The sequence below is a fragment of the Physella acuta genome, unplaced genomic scaffold (genome assembly GCF_028476545.2).
Source record: "Physella acuta isolate Inbredline_101_S28 unplaced genomic scaffold, ASM2847654v3 ptg000793l, whole genome shotgun sequence".
Lineage (NCBI taxonomy): Eukaryota > Metazoa > Mollusca > Gastropoda > Physidae > Physella > Physella acuta.
The window spans coordinates 331,104-349,449 of NW_026732311.1; the positions used below are offsets into that span (position 1 = coordinate 331,104).

Consider the following 18,346-nt stretch of genomic DNA (forward strand, 5'->3'; position numbering starts at 1 on the left):
AACAGCTAAAACTCGTTTTCTAACAAAAGTGTGACGTCACAGCATCTGAACCCCCCCTCCCCCTCATCACACGGTCACAAAATTACGGACCCCCCTCCCCCCTACGAGTGTGACGTCATTTATGGACGACCCCCAAGCAGTGTTTCTTCCAGACTTTTTTCTCCGGGGGGGGGGGGGCACTTGAAATTTTCGGGGGGGGGGGGGCGGTAGACTTTCTTCGGGGGGGGGCAGACACTGTTAAAAGTAGATATTTTCTATATAAATTATATAAATTTCATTTCGTTCGGGGGTGCGGTAAAAAAAATTCGGGGGGGCTTTGCCCCCCCCCCCCCCCCCCCCGAAGAGATGCCTGGAAGAAACTCTGCCCCCAAGTTATCACACTTAAGTAATTCAGAAAAGTGGATCAAGCAAACTCTTGTCCTCCTTTTGATTCTTTGCAGCTGAGTTATCTATAGAGATAATGAAAAAATTACACGATAGCGGACTGAGAGATACCCCTCTTCTAAAATGACTTCACACCTCAGCCTCCCATCACATGAAACCAAGTGTACACCCCCCTTCTCAACAAAGTTAGAAGAAAATATTTCATATACAAAATATATACAGTATTAGAAACTGTAAGAAAATCACGGCGCCCCACGTTTTTCATCGCTTATAGTAGAGTGATCGCTTGCATTATTGTGATGTATAGCATTTATTTTCTACTTTTTAGTTCAATCAGAAAACGTGGTTTTTTAAAACTTTTTTTAATGATTGTATTTTCTACTTTTTAGTCTTTGTCTGTTTGTTTGCATTAAAATCTTGCTATCGATTTTATCTTTTCACTTTTTTTTTTTGGGTAAACGAAGACAACTCGTAAAAAGACAACTCGTAAAAAGACAACTCGTAAAAAACACGTTGTGTGAATACGTTATAGTGATAGTGATAGAGAGAAAGAGATGGGACTGTAAGGAGGCGCTTGCAGCTTGTTTTCTAACGGCTCGCAGAGGAGAATTATATATATAAATTATATAGCGGTCTAAAATGCTCAATAAAATGTTTCCATGGATCAATTTAGTAATAATAACATTAACAATTGAATATTCTATTGTCATCCAAAACAAAGCTTCCCTGAAAATGTCAGCGCGCTAGCTAACTGGGAAGTGCCAGAAATTTCGATCGCAAGATTTGATTGGAAAGACAGAGACGAAAGCAAGTTAAAGAAAACGTGGGAAAAAGTTATGATGAAATATGCTAAGTAGTGGTCTTTCATTTTCACTTTCTCGTATATACGAAGTATAGAGAAAGTCTTATGCACATTTTATTTGGCGTTCACTTGATGTACAATTCTTTTTTCTACGAGATTTTATTCTATTTTAAAAATGGATTAAAAATCATATCTAAATCCCGAGTTGCCATCCCCTGTTGTTTCAAATTAGAATATTCGAGAAAGTTTAGGGGAGATCACTCCCGGTTTATTTTGTTTTACATCAGCCAAGATTTATTTCTAATAAACTTACTAATTAATGGAGCCATTTCTCGCTCATCCTCCTGGGTTCTGAAAAAAAAAATGGAATAAAATTTACAAAAGCTGAATTTCTTTTAACTAAATATTTTATATTGGGATAAATTGCAATCAGGGTTTCTTTTCGACATTTTTTTGTTCCGGTAAGGGGGGGGGGGGGGGGGGGGGGCATTTGATATTTCAAGGAGTGGGGTCGGGCAATTAATGTTAAAGTATAGGCTTTTTATTTATTTTTATATTTAATTTTCTTTTTATTTCAGTGCTCTGGAAAAGGGGGGGGGGGGGGGAGACCTGAAATAAACACTTATTGCAATTAGGCTGTCTCGCCACTTAATTCATTATTATTGAAAATTTGGCTTCATTCCTAACTAGACCTATGTATATTTTAACTTTGTATCCCATGAGTATCGGTTGTAATTTTTTCAACTTGCTAAATTTGACATTGGAAAAGCTTCCATTCAAAACCAGCTTTAATTTAATGATTACACTGTACTACATATAGTAATGTGATTATACTAAAAAAATTAAATAGAAGCTTACGGCTTGCTTGATTTTTTTCGCTGTCGAGTGGTGTCTGGTGACGTTAAAAGAATATTGTTAAAATGTTAGCAGATTTACTTATAGTCTTATACAAAACCACTGACCCACTGTCACATCTAGTGTTTGCTTTAGGCATTCGTCTTTTTTTTTTACGGTGCCACCATAGGCTAATAGGGCTTGTAAGTCTACGGTCTCGAAATCTACTAGCTGGCAAGGGGTCATCCATAAATGACGTCGAGCTTTTTTTGAAGATTTTTACCTTCCCCCCCCCCCCTCCCCTCCGTCACACATTGTCACAAAAAGCCAGACCCCCGCCCCTAAAATGACGTCACACCTCAGCCTGCAACCCCCCTCAAAACTGCAGTTGAATTTTTCTATATTTTTCCAAAATCTTGTCTGAACTCTGTCTATATACAGTATTTTAATCAATTACTATTTTTAATTTATTAAAACAGATTTCTAAAACCCGAAATAACGTCTACAATTAGTTTTCTAACATGGTTTTTTATATTGCAAAAGTGAGACGTCGCACCATCTGAACCCCCCCCCCTCCCTCCCCCTCATCACACACCGTCACAAAATTACGGACCCCCCTAAGATTGTGACGTCATTTATGGACGACCCCCAAGTACGACAACGAGAAGTTGTGACCTACTTACAAGCCCTATTGAATCACTACCAGTTTCGTCAATAAAAAAAAGTACCTCCTAAAGAAAGTCTAAGATTGTTTGAACCCTAAACCTAGTTCTATATGCCTACCGGTTACGCAGTATGCAGTGGCGTATGCTGGGGAGGGGGGTTATGAAAGGCTATAACCTCCCCCCCTTCCACTCCCAAGGACCCCAAAATGACAACCGCTATTGGCGACGGTGGACTCGAGTCGCTATCATTTAGTGCACACTCTTAGGGTCGCAGACAGTGTGGGCCTACACCATTGTCAGGAGCAGAGGCGTAGCGAGGGGAGGGGGGTGCGGACCGCTTTGGGTGACACCATTTAGGGGGTGACACCAAGGCAAAAAATAGCAATATATAGAGAGAAAAACTTGAGTGGCGTCGCTAGGTCGGGTATCATCCGGTGCGGCACTTCTTGGTGTCACCCCCCCCCCTCACAAGAAACAAAGTATATATATATATATATATATATATATATATATATATATATATATATATATATATATATATATATATATATATATATATATATATATGTGTGTGTGTGTGTGTGTGTTTTTGTGTCGGCCTATAAGACCTATAATTTAAATACGCGTACATGTATGTGTAGAAGCTTTTTTGCCTTGGTGTCACCCCCTAAATGGTGTCACCCGGTGCGATCCGAACCCCCAGCTACGCCTCTGATCCTGGCTACGCTATTGGTCACCAATAGACCCACACTCATAGACCTATATTTTAAAAAATGTATTTTAAAATGTATTTTTTTAACATAGAAAACACGTATGCTACCACCTTCACTCCTTCTGTCGCCAGATGGAGATGGAATAGTGTCATGTTGATTGCCTTGTGAGTTTTGACCATCTTCTACCGTTTTTCCTCTGAAAAAATGAAGTAAATTATTTTCCGAGCATATTTGGACCCCTTCAATAGAAAATACGTCTCAAGGAAGTCTCAAACAAAACAAAAAAGACAGGCAATAGCCTTATTATTTTTAGTTTTTATATGCGGAATATAAATGAAGTATTTTATCCACATTTCTGAGTCGGAATTTGGCAATCGTGAGTGTCTGTGTAGCTTATTCCCCGTGTGAGTGTCTGTGTGTGGCTGGCTGGCTGCATTATGTATGTCTGTATGTCCGTATGTATAATATGTGCATGATAACATTCAGAATCGTTTAAGTTAGTTTGACAAAATTTCAAATAAAGGTATAGAGAATGCGCAGGTTTCAGCCAACTTTTGAACGATTTACGATAATAGGAAGTTATACTCTATTTACGTGGTAACAAAGTAAGTTTAGTACTGTTAAAGTTAGGAAGACAAATTTCTTTTTTTATGAGGAGAATCTATATGTGCTCATACTTAGATTAGCATTAATTTTTGAGTGACCTCTGCAATCCGCATTTCGTAATTTACCCTTTTTCCGGTTAATAAGTTTGACACCCCCCCCCCCAGAGGCGTAGCGGGGGGGGGGGGGACATATGTCCTTGGGCGCCGACCTTAGGGGGCGCCAAAGTGGGTTGGAAAAATAAAGTGAAAGCTTGAGGGGGGTGCAAATCGAAAGTTTGAAGGGGGGGTGCAAATCGAAAGTTTGTGCCCGGGCGCCGGGAAGGGTCGCTACGCCTCTGCCCCCCCCCCCACCCTTCCATCACACTTTCGCAACACATTTCTTCTATATAATAAACGGATGTTTGTACGAAGAGTAGACACGTCATTTTTTTTTCTAAAATAACAACGCCTAATGTAAATTTACATATCCGAAGGCAGATCTAAAACTATTTTAACATTACATAAGGCGATGCATTTAGTTCCCCTAAAATGTCTTCATCCCCTTTGGGATACCGCCGCTCTGTTAAACAATTATTTATTTTAAATTTCAATTTGCTAAACATTTTAGTTCACTTAAGGTTTGAACTATCTTGGCATTTGTAGTTTTAAGAAGTTTTTGACTTACTTGTCACTTTCCTTCCTGTGCTTGAGCTTGTATCCTGTTCAGCACACGCAAAAGTATCAAAGAATGAAATAGTATTGTTAATTAAGTTTCGTTTTAATAAATCAGGTAATAATAGGAGCCTGAGCCTCACTGAATAATCATCCAGATCACTTGAGGAAAAGCACTGGCAAATGTTTTATTCTTAAATATGCCTATGGGTACCTGTTCCCTTGTGATACTTAAGTTAAATGCTCAGCTAAATGTAGGCTGATTTATATTTTGAGTTGCACTATCGTAATTTCATGTTACGCCCTTGAAATAACTCAAATACCCGTCTATGATAAACGATGTGAATTGATAATATTCTTTAGTTACTTTTAATAAGGATTAAAATGTGATTTTTAAAAAGGTCAGTTGGAGGGGGTGGGGTGTAATTTACAAGCTATTCATCAATGAAACAACCAATTAGCAGCTTATTGCTGATTTATCATTGTTTATACCACAAGCTTTACAAGGTTTGGGAGGAGGGTGTGGTCGACACAAGATGACACCATTTGATAGGATGAGATCAGATTTTTTTTTTAAAATAGCTAAATTTTCCAATCAATTAAAATAATCAAGTAGTAGGTGAAGAGAGTGTGACACCAAATTAAAAAAAAAAAAACAAATTCTAGCAAGCGGGACGACACCCTGGATTTCTGCACCGGGGTAAGCCCAAATTGATGACTCCGTTATTGTCTTCAAAGGTTTTTGTCTACATATATCAATAAATTCAGAATTCAAAAAATTAAGAATGACATAATAATGATTAATAGTTATACATTACTTGTGAATATGATGGCTCCAACAATAAAGGCTAAGATTGTCAAAACCCAAAGAATAACACAGACTGTTAAGTTAGTTGCAGCTACACTTTCACATGTATCTACAAAAAAGAAAAGTGTTTATCTTTTCTAACACATACGTCTTTCAATTTCATATACAACAAGCAGCACGATACAGATAATTAATTGGTTCCCACGTATGCCTATAGTTCTTTTAATCGAGAAAGATTGGTTACTATTTCGGGCATGACAATTCATAGGGCAAATAACCTCGTCATAATAATATGAAGAGATGGTGTAGTCATTTCTTGCCCAGTCGCCTTTACTTTTCGTAAATTGGGTCCCATTAGAGTGGAGAAACTTAGGGACTTTCAGGAACCCATCGCGATATTTTCGCGGTAGCAGTTTTGCGTTCTACCATCTGACCACGCACTCCCGGTATTGCTGTTAGACTTAGGTACTAATGTTTGAATCGGAACTAGTGTGAGGTTGAGGGATATATATATATATATATATATATATATATATATATATATATATATATATATATATATATATATATATATATATATATATATATATATATATATATATGGTCTGTATGCGTGGTTGTTGAGAGAGCGCATGATTGCTATCCCGGAATTTCCGATTGGCAACCCACCTAGGAGAATAGACCCCGGAATAAACAGGAGTGGAGCCCATTAGCCGATAGTAATTATTATTACATTACGGACTCTGGTTTCATTTCGGCAGTTTCTGCAACCGAAGTTGGTATCAGGTATCCAAACGTAATGCTCAGCATTCCCTTGGACTATACCAACAGAGGTCATGAAAGGAATGGGAAACCCGTGATCTCTTCATCTAATGCCCTGGTATGCGCCCTGATGATTTTTTTTCATCTCTTGGGGCATCTATGGCTTCTCAAGACAAACAGAAGCCATATTTATATATGCATTTATGTCCCGATGAGATTTCTTCCTTAATTATCTTAAATAATGCCCTTAATACAGTTCGTAAACGCATTGAAAGAGGAGTATGTGTATAGATCTAACTAAATAGTTAAACTATATAAATCTTACTTGTGTTGGTTTGTAGTTGGTAGCTGACCTTCAAACTTCTTGAAACACCTGTATAACTCGCTTGACATGTTATTTCTAATGTTACGGGGTGAGGGTGGGGGGAGTAACTAAGAATAGTTATTTTATTTTTGTACTTTTACATAAATAATTAAGGAATAAGAGTATATTACCAACACCCAGTGGCATCGCTAGGTTGGGTGTCACCCGATGCGGTCCGCACCCCCGCCCCGCCCTCGCTACGCCTCTGCCAACACCACGTTAAACTACCCTGGTATACCCTCTCCAAACTATCGTCACATTTCGTCACAGTAAGCCAGACCCTCTTCCCGTCACTAAAAAACGTCCCCATTTCCGATAGCTAAAAGCAAGAAGAAAAAGTGTCGCTAGTTGTAAACAATAGTAAGCACTCATGTGATAACAATTGTAGTAAGCATTCATTGCGTTATAGGGATAATAAAGTACATAGTCTTTGATTCTCTTTCTTCTCATAGTTAGCTGACCGGCTCATTAAGCTGTACAGCGCAGAAAAACAGGAATAGTCATTTAATTTGATTACTGTTACCGAACTACTTCCCATGTCTGCAGTTGATACATTGTTTACAAACCATGATAATTTTGTTTTGAGCGAGTGATGATAATAGTCCGTAAGTAAACAGGAGCAATTTATTAGGGTACTTTCTGGGGTTGGAGATGAACATCTCATAGTTAGATCTACAGGATTATCTGGGAATGTAAATAATAATAAAAATTATATGCAGAGAATGCGAACCAAGAAAATAAATTAATAAATGTACTTAAGTTGCAGCAAGAATAAAAACAACGAGCCGACCCGCGGCATAACATACGCCTCTATTTAGTTGTTGTTTTTTCTACTTTTCAGTAATTCATAATTTGTGAATTCGACAGTACCAACGCTGACACTGAAAATATTTCTTTAAAACACTATAAGTAGCTCGTTAAGGACCATAACCCCCCCCCTTCCCCCCCCCCCCCCCCCCACGTTTAAAATCGTTTCAAACTAAATTATCTGCCCCTAATAGCCGTCACTAAACCCAACTCCACGAAGGTAAACATAGCGTGAACCACAGCTCACTAAGATCATGTAGGGGTGGGGATGTTAGGGAGCGCGCTTGCAGCTTGTTTTCTAACGGCTCGAAGAAGAGAATTATATATATAGATAGGTCTTAATTAAAGTACATGTAAAATTAAATTTTAAAAAATCCTCTGGTGAACAGTGTTTCAGAACTTATTCTCCGGGGGGGGGGGGGGGGCACTTATATTTCCGGTGGAGCGGCGGACACTGGTTAAAGTAAATATTTCCCTATAAAAGTTATATTATTCGTCCAGGGGGAAGAAGTCCTCCGGGGAGTAGGGGTGGCAGTGCCCCTCCCCCTGAAGAGATGCCTGAGAGGAACTCTGTTGAAGACAGGCACAGTCAACAGATACACAGCTATGTATTTTTCCCGGGCCGCTTGGATAGTTCACTCCTGACTATATGCAACTTTTCATTCTCACCCCGGTAAAAATCCATATTTATTCACCTAACAATTCTGGGCTCATTTATTTGACATAGATGTGTGCTCATTTTCTAACTACATTATAATATTTTAAGGAATTTTTAGCGCAATTTCCATTCTGGAGAATTGCGTTTATTAACCCGTCATTTCTGGATGGATGAATGGATGGATGGATGGATGTATGAATGTATGAATGTGTGTCCGCAGCTTTAAGTCGTATCTCCTCCTCAACGAAGCAATATCGATGACTAGTTCCAAAAGCGATTATGTTAAGCAAGTTAAGAGGATGAGCATAGGCCATAAAAATTCCGGGTTTCTTTCATGGATTTCCCGGAAAAGCCAAAAAACCTCGAAAAAATGCAGTTTTTGGCCCATATCTCAGCAACCAGACCACTTACTGACTTGAAACATTTACCAATCGATTCCGGCCATAATTTAGAACAATATTGCCGAAGAAAGTTTTCAAAAATATCATTTCGTTCGGTCACAAAAAATTTTTTGAATTAATTAAAATTTGGACCGAATTAGTAGGCATTTTATGCAACCACACCACATGCGTCATCACGTTCAATAGCTGCGCGATCACGTTCAATGGCTGCGACGTCACGTTCGGTAGCTGGGCGCGCAATGGTTTTTAGTCATGTTACTCTATTGTAAATAAAACATGTAAAATACTGAAATTTTTTTTAATACAAAACGTTTTAATAACTAACCAATGGTTTTACTAGCCCTGCTCTTGATTTACGCTACGACTGTGCTATTTTTAGATAACACAAGGAAATTGCGCTAAAATTGTCACTAGACTTTTTTTAATTACTTGTTTTCTCTTCTGTGTGTGTTTGAAACTATTTAAATGTAACCGATTGAGGCTATGGAAATTCACGTTTGATGAAAAGTAACCTAATTCGTGAAGGTTAACCTACGTAAACTGTACAACATTGGATGGCGAAGCAACATCTGGGTAAGCTAGTTGATATCGACTGATAAGCTGTCTCAGATTTCGCTCATGAATATTCTGTTTCACAGATTATTCAGTTTACTGATCATTTTCGATCAACTGAGTGTATCTAGCTCCACACTTTTTTGAGATTCGCTTGTAATCCCGAACTATTAAAAGAAGTTGTCAATGTATATAACGGTACAACTCGTTAAGGATATCGATCAATTTTCCTAAGCAGTAACTGACTAACTCACAGCCCATTAACAAGATATGCCTTTCAGGTCCAATGGTTTTTTTTAATATACCTAGGCCTATCTCCTACTGGTATAATTTATATGTCCTATTAGCGTTTTTATAAGAACAGTATTGATATATAAAATATTGTCGATAGCATGTAAGATCAGCGTTTCAAAGAAACAAACCTTACGTTTATCTTTATTGATTGACTGGTTGTATCCATACTGCATATCTTGTGCTTGACCTGTTATGTTAGGGTAAATGTGGATTTGAAATTCATATATCGCGAGCTCCTCTGGTACTTTCAGGACACATTCTGTTATGTAATACCTTACATTGTTGACATGAAATGGGGTGTTTTTGACAGAGGTTTTGCCCCTGAACAAGCTGTCCAGCTGAAAAAAAAAAGATGCAGAGGTGGCATTTCATATGGTGGAATAGAGTTCTCAATCACAAAATTCTAACATAGATTTTTACTTTTTTTTCGGCTTGCGCATATAAATCAAATTTGTTGGAGTGTGCATGGTTCATAAAAGAATGAATTCGATGTGTGATTCAGAAGTAAAATTTTTTTTTTTTTTTTTAAATGCAAACTACTCATACCAGCTCATTTTTCCAAGTAAAGTTACACAAAGCTTCAGGGTAATTCTCACTCGTACATGTAATGGTCGCGTGGTCCCTATGCGCGTTTATACTACAGTTCACACTGCGTACATTTGCTGAAAATTAACGTCAGCCGAAAAAATAAATTAAAATATTTTAGCCCTTATATAGGCCTATATATACATATATATATATATATATATATATATATATATATATATATATATATATATATATATATATATATATATATATATATATATATATATATATATATATATCAAAGCATGTCTGCGCATGGCTTTGTCTTTTATGGAAATCCAAACGATTGAACGGATGATACGGAAATGATTTATTTTGACCACAGGTGCAGTATAAACCTGGAAAGGTTTGTGCGCACTTTCTGGGTAGATACAGTGAAATTTAAAATTGTTTTTAATTTTTCAAATATTTATATAGGCCATATTAATAGGCGACCTCATTTCCGTCATAATCAGATCCATAATTTAAATATTTTGCGCTGCTTTTTAATTTCTCATTTAGAGACATCTGTATTTGCCTATTTAGTACTAGGCATGCTGCCCAGCTTTGCTTAGGCTTTCGAAAACATTGAGAATTTGAATGCTTAATTAATTCGCCCGAGGGTCGGTCTACGACCTCAGGAGTTATGAAGAGGTTCCTCCGTGGACATTTTTTTTCGATTTATAGCTCATATAAGGCGCCGGTCAGTCGAGGTCAGTTTTGACCCCATCATCGTAGACTTTTCGGCCAACCGGCCCCCGTGTTCTGTCGCCCCAAGGCAAGATCCTGCCAAATTTGAAGCGCCTGCGGCGCCGGGAAGTGCCCTATCGGGCACCCGACAACTTTGCTTTATATATTATAGAAATTAGCAAAGATTTCAATAAAGTAATTAAGGCCTGAAATACTTTAGTATAGAAATGTATTATTTGAATAGATGAATCTAGAATATCTAGATCTAGAATCCAAATAAATAAAATAAATTTTATGAGTTTAGGCCGGAAAAATTGTATTGTATACATTTCATAGTGTACGTAGATCTAAATCAAATTTGAATGAAATAGTTCATTTCTTTTTATTCGAAACACGGCAGATGACGTCATTAGTTAATGTATAAGCAATAGTGACGTCACAGTTTTATGCGTTCTTTTTCACATCTATTAATGCTTTTCCGGTTGCATAAATAATACTGTTTCTCTACATTCGAATACGCCTTTAATTTTTATTTTTCTTCTTTAAATAAAATTGTGGTTATACATTTAAAACATCTAACATATTATTTTCAACAAAAGTCCGTATAATGTTCTCCATATATCGCTGCCGTTTCTGACGTGATGTCCGGCGAAAATATTTTGCGGACAGACAGAGAGAGAGAGAGAGAAGAGCGCACATGGCGTTTTATATATTAGGATTTATCCAACATTCTAAAATAAAAACGGGGCTGTGGATATAATAAACGAATATATTTTATAATTTAAAATGCTACTATTATTATAATTTTTGTCTATTAGTATTAGCTTTAAAGCTTCATTGTTTATTAATTATTAATTATTGTATCACTACTTTAGGTCACTAGCAATAGAATTTAAAAAGATTTGATGAGATAGATTAATTCGATTGGGTTGACACCAAACTTTTTAAAAAATCAAATTGTTGGAGCACGATTGGGTAACATACTCAGTTACCGCACCAGTGACATCATTTGTGTAAGCTCCCATATCCGTACTCGCATCCGTCTAAAACTAGGAAAAAAAATTTTAAGAAACAATAACGAAAGGAAACTTGGTTAGCAAGTGGGTAGAGCCAGTGTTTCTTCCAGACTGTTTTCTCCGGGGGGGAGGGGGGACTTCAAATTTTCGGGGGGAGGGGGGAAACTCCAGTGTTGCTTCCAGACATTTTTCTCCGGGTGGGCACTTGATATTTTCGGGGTGGGGGGGCTACATTTCCCGGGGGGGGGGGGGACGATGAGGGTTAGGAGGCAGTTGAATCTGGCAGTCGAGGTTGAGACTTTGTAGTGAGAGGACGGATATGAGAGTTCTCGTCCTCGTCACCGTAGTTTTAACAATATGTGGAAACTAGTAGAAGAATAACAAGAAGAATAGAGAAAGCAAGCAATTTCCCAAACCACTACCCAACCAAGATTGTATCACGTGCAAGAACAAAGGCCAAAGGACGATAAGCGATCATGTTTGTTTTTGTCATGTACTTTATGTTATTTCAAAGGAAACCAAGAAACCGGAAGTGAAAACAAGTAAATCAAGAAAACAGGAAAATATAGAAATACGAAAAGAAACCAGACGTGAATCAGTGGCGGAACTAGAAAAAAAAGGCCCCCCCGCAGAATTTATTTTTGGGCCCCTATATATATATATATATATATATATATATATATATATATATATATATATATATATATATATATATATATATATATATATATATATATATATATATATATATATATATATATATATATATATATATATATATATATATATATATATATATATATGGCCCCATTAAGTTTTCGAAGTGAGAAACACCGACTCTCTAAATCTAGCCCAACACACTAAACTGACGATGATTTTTAAGAGGTTTTTATCAAAACGTTACCAACCGTGTATTTTTAGACGTGTGCCCTGTTTACCAGAAGTTGAATTAAATATTAACAATTTCGGCAGTTCATTTCTACCAACTAGACACGCCAAGGCATGCTGTAAGTCCCGCGGCGACGGCCCAGGTGTCAGGGGAGTCACGGGGCTTTTAGGAGGTACCGGTTACATTCAGAGTTTCTTCCAGGCATCTCTTCGGGGGGGGGGGGGGCGAACGAAATGAAATTTATATACTTTATATAGAAAATATATACTTTTAACAGTGTCCGCCCCCCCAAAAGAAAGTCTACCGCCCCCCCCCCCCCCCCCCCCGAAAATTTCAAGTGCCCCCCGGAGAAAAAAGTCTGGAAGAAACACTGGTTACATTACTGCACAGGGGATGGGCGCGACATATTGTTTCTTCCGGCAGTCTGGAAGAAACATTGGTGCAACACTTGATTAGATTTAGTCATCGAGTGTAGTAGCGAGACTTATTCCTAGTGTTGTGGGAACTTTTAAACGACTGTCTGTGGGGGCCAACCTGCTCATATGTGATGCGCTCAGGATGACACTGTCGCCGGTGATTTAAAGTAGTAACCTCATCCGCTTATGCAAGATCTAGGGGTGCTAAATCACATATTTCCGTTGGGCGTCCCCACTCCAATATGTAAACAAATGTTAGCCTATGACAGAAACCTTTGCGTGGCTGTCCTCAACAGCTTCCAAAGTTTTCATGGCGATTGGGTAAATGAGGCAGTAATGCAAAATAGACAGAAACATGTTTTTCACATGTACAACTGTATGTGGCCAGCTCACGCGTCGGATAACCTTCTGATTTAGGGGGGGGGGGGGGAATTCACAAATGACGTCACATTTTTTAACGACTAACAAAAAGCCAGACCCTCACACACCCCCACCTCAATAACATCATTTATAAATAGTAATTGACTATTAATTATATAATAATGTTCAATTAATTCTAAACGTTCTAATTAATTTCTAAATAATTATATAAAAAATAACCTTACCTTCCCTGTTTTGTGAATTAGTTAAGATGTGCCTAATACTAATAGTATGCAAATAAATTAATATCTGTTGACTAGTGCTGTCTAGTGTCTGACAAAATGTGCTAAAGTGGTGAATCGTACGGTTAGGAAGTATTTCATAAACGATACATTGATCTACTCGATACTTGCGAGGCTAAAAAAGAGGGATGGGATGGGGGTCGGCTCGGGAAAAATCTTGAAAGAGACAACAAAGCGCCTATGTACCATCGCCCATTGTAAAACTTACTCAGGGGAGATAATTCCAAGTATATGCCTTAAAGGTTTACTATGATATTTCTTGTAAAAGTAAAAATCAAGTAAACGTATATTATAAAAACGAAGTTTCTAGTATTATATTCTTTTTTATTATTTGTAGGATACAAGATAGTACAGAATACAAATTCAACCACTATCACTAACACATATTAACAATGAAAAATGTTCAATGGATTTCGGCGGGTCCCTAACTAATGCCGCAAAGAAGAACAGCGCATCATGAAAGCCACTTCATATGTAGCGGCTTCTCGTGCTATGGTCTTTGTTGTTTTTTTAAAAAGAATTTTGCCGGCGACAGCGTGGGGAAATAGAACTCGGCCTTGACGATGGTTAAAAAATACAACTATAAATAAAAAGAAATGTTATCCCCATCCCCTGCCCCATCCGCCACAGTACACTTTGGAGGATCGGTCAAACAGTTACGTGTCCTCTATTTAGCTATCAAAGGGGGGCAACGAGTCAAATGTGTCATTTAAATTTGAAGCGTTGCCTATATTTTACACTGTATTTTGTGTAATGGATTTTATTTTTTTGCTGAAGAGCGTGGTATAGTGACTGTAAAATAAAGATAATCGTACCGCAGCTACAGTGTTTTTCTTTTACAAACTAAATATCAAGGCAAAAATGCACGAAAATTAAATTCAAAATTTTAAAAAAATACTAATTATGGTCAGCAGTGGGCCCCTAAACGGCCTGCCCCCCCCCCCCCCCCCCACTCGCATTGCGGGGTCTGGGGGCACTGTAGTTCCGCCCCTGTATAGATCTTTTGGTTGTTTTTAGGCTTAAAAGCTAGATCATTGTATCCTAAAAAATTTTAACTTTAATGTATTTAGTGTTAATAACTAATGTTCCATTAATACGTGTACTAATTATAAAACGATTAATAATATAAAGACGAGTCTTACCTTCCTTGTTGTGTGAAATAGATTCGTCAACGAAATACTTTATCAGGTAAATGAACAACTGACTAGTGTCTTTAACAAAAAGTGCAAAAGTGGCCAGTTTACAGTTCAGTAGTTCATAAACGGTTTCGTTAATCTATGCATTACATCTTATTGTAAGAGTAAGGGTGTGGTGAGGGGTAGAGGTTAGGGGGATGGGGGAGGGTAGAGAGTTGGGAAGGTTCAACGGAAGGGGACAAGAAAGCACCGATGAACATCTACATCAATAGTGCCGACTTTTTCCGGTCGTCTAGAAGACCAGGATAGTCGCCGCAACATTTCCCCAGCCCGATTTTCAAAGCTTTTTTGTTCTCCTAATCGACGCCACTAAACAAGAACGGTAGGCTGCGTCTTTGAAGTTGTCTATATGTCTGGCGCTCTCTCGAGCAATAGTCTGTGCATTTTTCTCAAAGACGTTTGCCGACTATTGTGTTTGTTTGTAACTGTAGAAGAAAGATAACTCGACATCCACCTAATTTTTTTTATTTAAATTTAAGAAAAAATTTTTTTAAATAATTTAGCCAGGATTTTTGGGCCCCCAATTGGTCTGGGCCCCCCCGCATTGCGGGGTCTGGCGGCACTGTAGTTCCGCCCCTGACGTGAATCAAGAAACACAAGGGAAATAACAAAAGCAAGAATTAAATTCTTTTAAATATGTATAATATTTCATGTATGTATATAATCATGCAACCTACTCTTGCTGCCTCCCTGCGCGAACAGGGTAGAAAGCAAGAGAGGAAATCTATTAAACGCCAACAGGCACAAAAAAAAAAAAAAGTATCTCAAAAAAAAAAAAAAAATTTAAATGATAAGGTTGACTATCAGGACCTCGCGAGGCACAGGGGAGGTGAAGTAGAGTTCACCTGTTTCTATGTTCTCAGCATATGAAGGGAAAGTGTGGTCAGAGCCATGCTCGGCCGGAATCGTTTTTTAAACGATAAAAACATGTTGTCTGAGACTTGGCGGGACACTGGGCAGGTGAAGTAGAGTTGAGTAGGTCACCTGTGACGTCAGTATATGAAGGGATAGTCCGAAATCGTTGTTTTCGGTGTTTTTAAAAGATAAAAAACATATGTTTGAATGTGGGGTCTGTTTTTTGTGACGATAAGTGATACTGCAGTAGCGTAGCGAGGGGAGTGGGGGCGGGGGGTACATATGTCCCCGGGCGCCGACCTTAAGGGGCGCCAAAATGGGTTGGAAAAATAAATTGAAAGGTTGAGGGGCGTGCAAATCGAAAGTTTGAGGGGGGGGGGTGCAAATCGAAATCTTGAGGGGGGGGGTGATGCACATCGAAAGTTTGAGCGGGTGCATATCGAAATCTTGCCGGGGGGGCGGGGGGTTCAAATCGAAAAGTTTGTCCCCGGGCACCGAAAAGGGTCGCTACGCCTCTGAGTGACAGACGTGATGTTTTTTATGGATGACCCCCGAAACCCACAGTTATCCAACGGATGACGGGTAGTCTAGTATTACATAAAAGTTTGTCACTAAATCGTTTTTTATGCATTTTTTTCGGTAGTTTAAATTTTTTGATAGAGTCTCATGAGTAAAAACTATTGCGCACCAAATAAACATGAAGATGCGTATAATAGTGCGGTAAAAAGTAGATCCCTCAACTTCATTTAGTAAATATTAATTAATTCATAAAATATTAATTAGGTATTAAATTAAGTAAAATTTTATGTCGGATTGCATTGTCATCGAGCCTAAACCCAAGTGCCAAGTGTGAAACAAATCGGTTAGTTTGAAGTGCTCAAAATTTTGTTCGGCAGTTTTGATCTTATGACAACAGACAGACAGACAGACAGACATACAGACAGACAGACAGACAGACAGACAGACAGACAGACAGAGGAAGCAAGTTAAATAAAAGTTTGAAAAAATATGTTGCTTTATATTTTTATCCGAATTAATGCTGAATCTATTTTGAAAAAACAAGTTAATAAAAAGTCTAGTGACAATTTAAGCGCAATTTCCTTAATTAATTTTTTTGTGACCGAACGAAAAGATATTTTTGAAAACTTTCTTCGGCAATATTGTTCTAAATTATGGCAGGAATCGATTGGTAAATGTTTCAAGTAGCTAAGTGGTCTGGTTGCCGAGATATGGGCCAAAAACTGCATTTTTTTTTCGAGGTTTTTTGGCTTTTCCGGGAAATCCAGGAAGGAATTCCGGGAATTTTTTTGGCCCACAATCATCCTCGGAACTTGCTTAACATATTTGCTTTGGAACTAGTCCTCGATATTGCTTCGTTGAGGAGGAGATACGACTTAAAGCTGCGGACACACATCCATTGCGGACACATCCATCCATCCAGAAATGACGAGTTAATAATCGCAATTGTCCGTATGGAAATTGCGCTAAAAAACATTGCATAAAAACGTATGTTTATGTAATAATGCAATAAAAAGAAGAAAATAAATGATTTTTAAAAATACATAATAACACACTATTTATTTAAATTACTATAAAGAAAAGCGTGGGCCACTATATTAACTATTGGACACCTTTGCTAATATTTAGGGGAAAAACGAGTCTTCTGGCTTTGGTAGCGACCTCTAATTTTAATCAGTTCTGAGAAATGTTTTGACTGATTTCTTTCAACCCACAAAATGGAATATATTGGGAAGAGGGGAATGCCCCGTTGGAAAATCAAAATTTTCCTAATTTATTTATTTAAATGTGCTGTATATTTAGCCATATATATATATATATATATATATATATATATATATATATATATATATATATATATATATATATATATATATATATATATATATATATATATGGCTAAATATAGCCTACAGCACATATAAATAAATAAATGTATATATATATATATATATATATATATATATATATATATATATATATATATATATATATATATGTTTGTTTGTATTTGTATGAAAAATATTATAAACATTATCCTACACAAACTTACTTTCTGTGTTTTATGATGTTCATCTAGTTTAAAATGTATCAATTGGAAAGTAGGTCATATTTTATTTTTAAAAATCCAGTGATCAAGACATTGTTAAACGGTCTTTTCTTGAAGGTTAAGCGCCTGAGAGCTAACCTCAATCTGGTCTTTTGTGTAAGACACACGGTGGCGGACTAGAACTACACATTTCAATATACGCTATTAATAACTTCGGTCTACATTCGATCTATAAACCGAGTGTCTTCTGCAACACATGTTGACTGTATATTTTCTAACCTTCAAGCCCGATTTATCATTGGCTGCGCAGGGGGTACATGGAATATTCAATGCGTAATAAACAAAAAAAGTGTTTCTTCCAGTTTTTTTTCAAGGGGGGGGGGGCGGAAAAAAAACTCAAACAAATATTGAGTTGCTTTCCTAGAGCTTAAGCACTCCGCTGTATTATAAGTTTGTTAGATTAAGGTCATACAATTGACATACAATAGCAAATTAGTGTACACATTGGAATACGATACGGGTATTTCGTTGACTGGTTGATTTTATTAATATGGTTCGACCTTCATACAAATCATGTGAGTTGACGAAGTGTTGTCCACGCATATGGTCCTTTGGAATAAAAAGAAAAAATCAATAGAGTTTAGAACAGTGGGTTCCATCGAACTCAAGAGGTTCGGTAATTCAGTC

At 37.5% G+C, this 18,346-nt stretch overlaps 1 protein-coding gene across 1 annotated transcript; it reads right to left on the reverse strand.

Moving 5' to 3' along the window:
• Nucleotides 1-365: 365 nt before the first annotated feature.
• LOC131950997 (uncharacterized) lies at nucleotides 366-9,957 on the reverse strand. Its single transcript, XM_059313229.1, has 8 exons — nucleotides 9,847-9,957; nucleotides 9,434-9,638; nucleotides 5,473-5,571; nucleotides 4,668-4,701; nucleotides 3,509-3,594; nucleotides 2,045-2,078; nucleotides 1,500-1,537; nucleotides 366-449 (listed from the first exon to the last, which is right to left on the reverse strand). Exons 2-8 carry the CDS (start codon nucleotides 9,471-9,473, stop codon nucleotides 391-393), a joined length of 390 nt encoding a protein of 129 aa, XP_059169212.1. The 5' UTR covers nucleotides 9,474-9,638; nucleotides 9,847-9,957; the 3' UTR covers nucleotides 366-390.
• Between the last annotated feature and the right edge of the window lie 8,389 nt (nucleotides 9,958-18,346).

What these genes read in the sequence shown, in the direction of transcription:
- LOC131950997 (XM_059313229.1), bottom strand. Translation starts at nt 9,473, where the DNA reads ATGCAGTATGGATACAACCAGTCAATCAATAAAGATAAAC. An exon ending in CGAAAAAAATCAAGCAAGCC is followed by an intron (nt 1,538 to 2,044) that starts GTAAGCTTCTAT and finishes TTTTTTTTTCAG; the next exon opens with AACCCAGGAGGATGAGCGAG. An exon ending in AGAAATGGCTCCATTAATTA is followed by an intron (nt 450 to 1,499) that starts GTAAGTTTATTA and finishes TTATCTCTATAG; the next exon opens with ATAACTCAGCTGCAAAGAAT.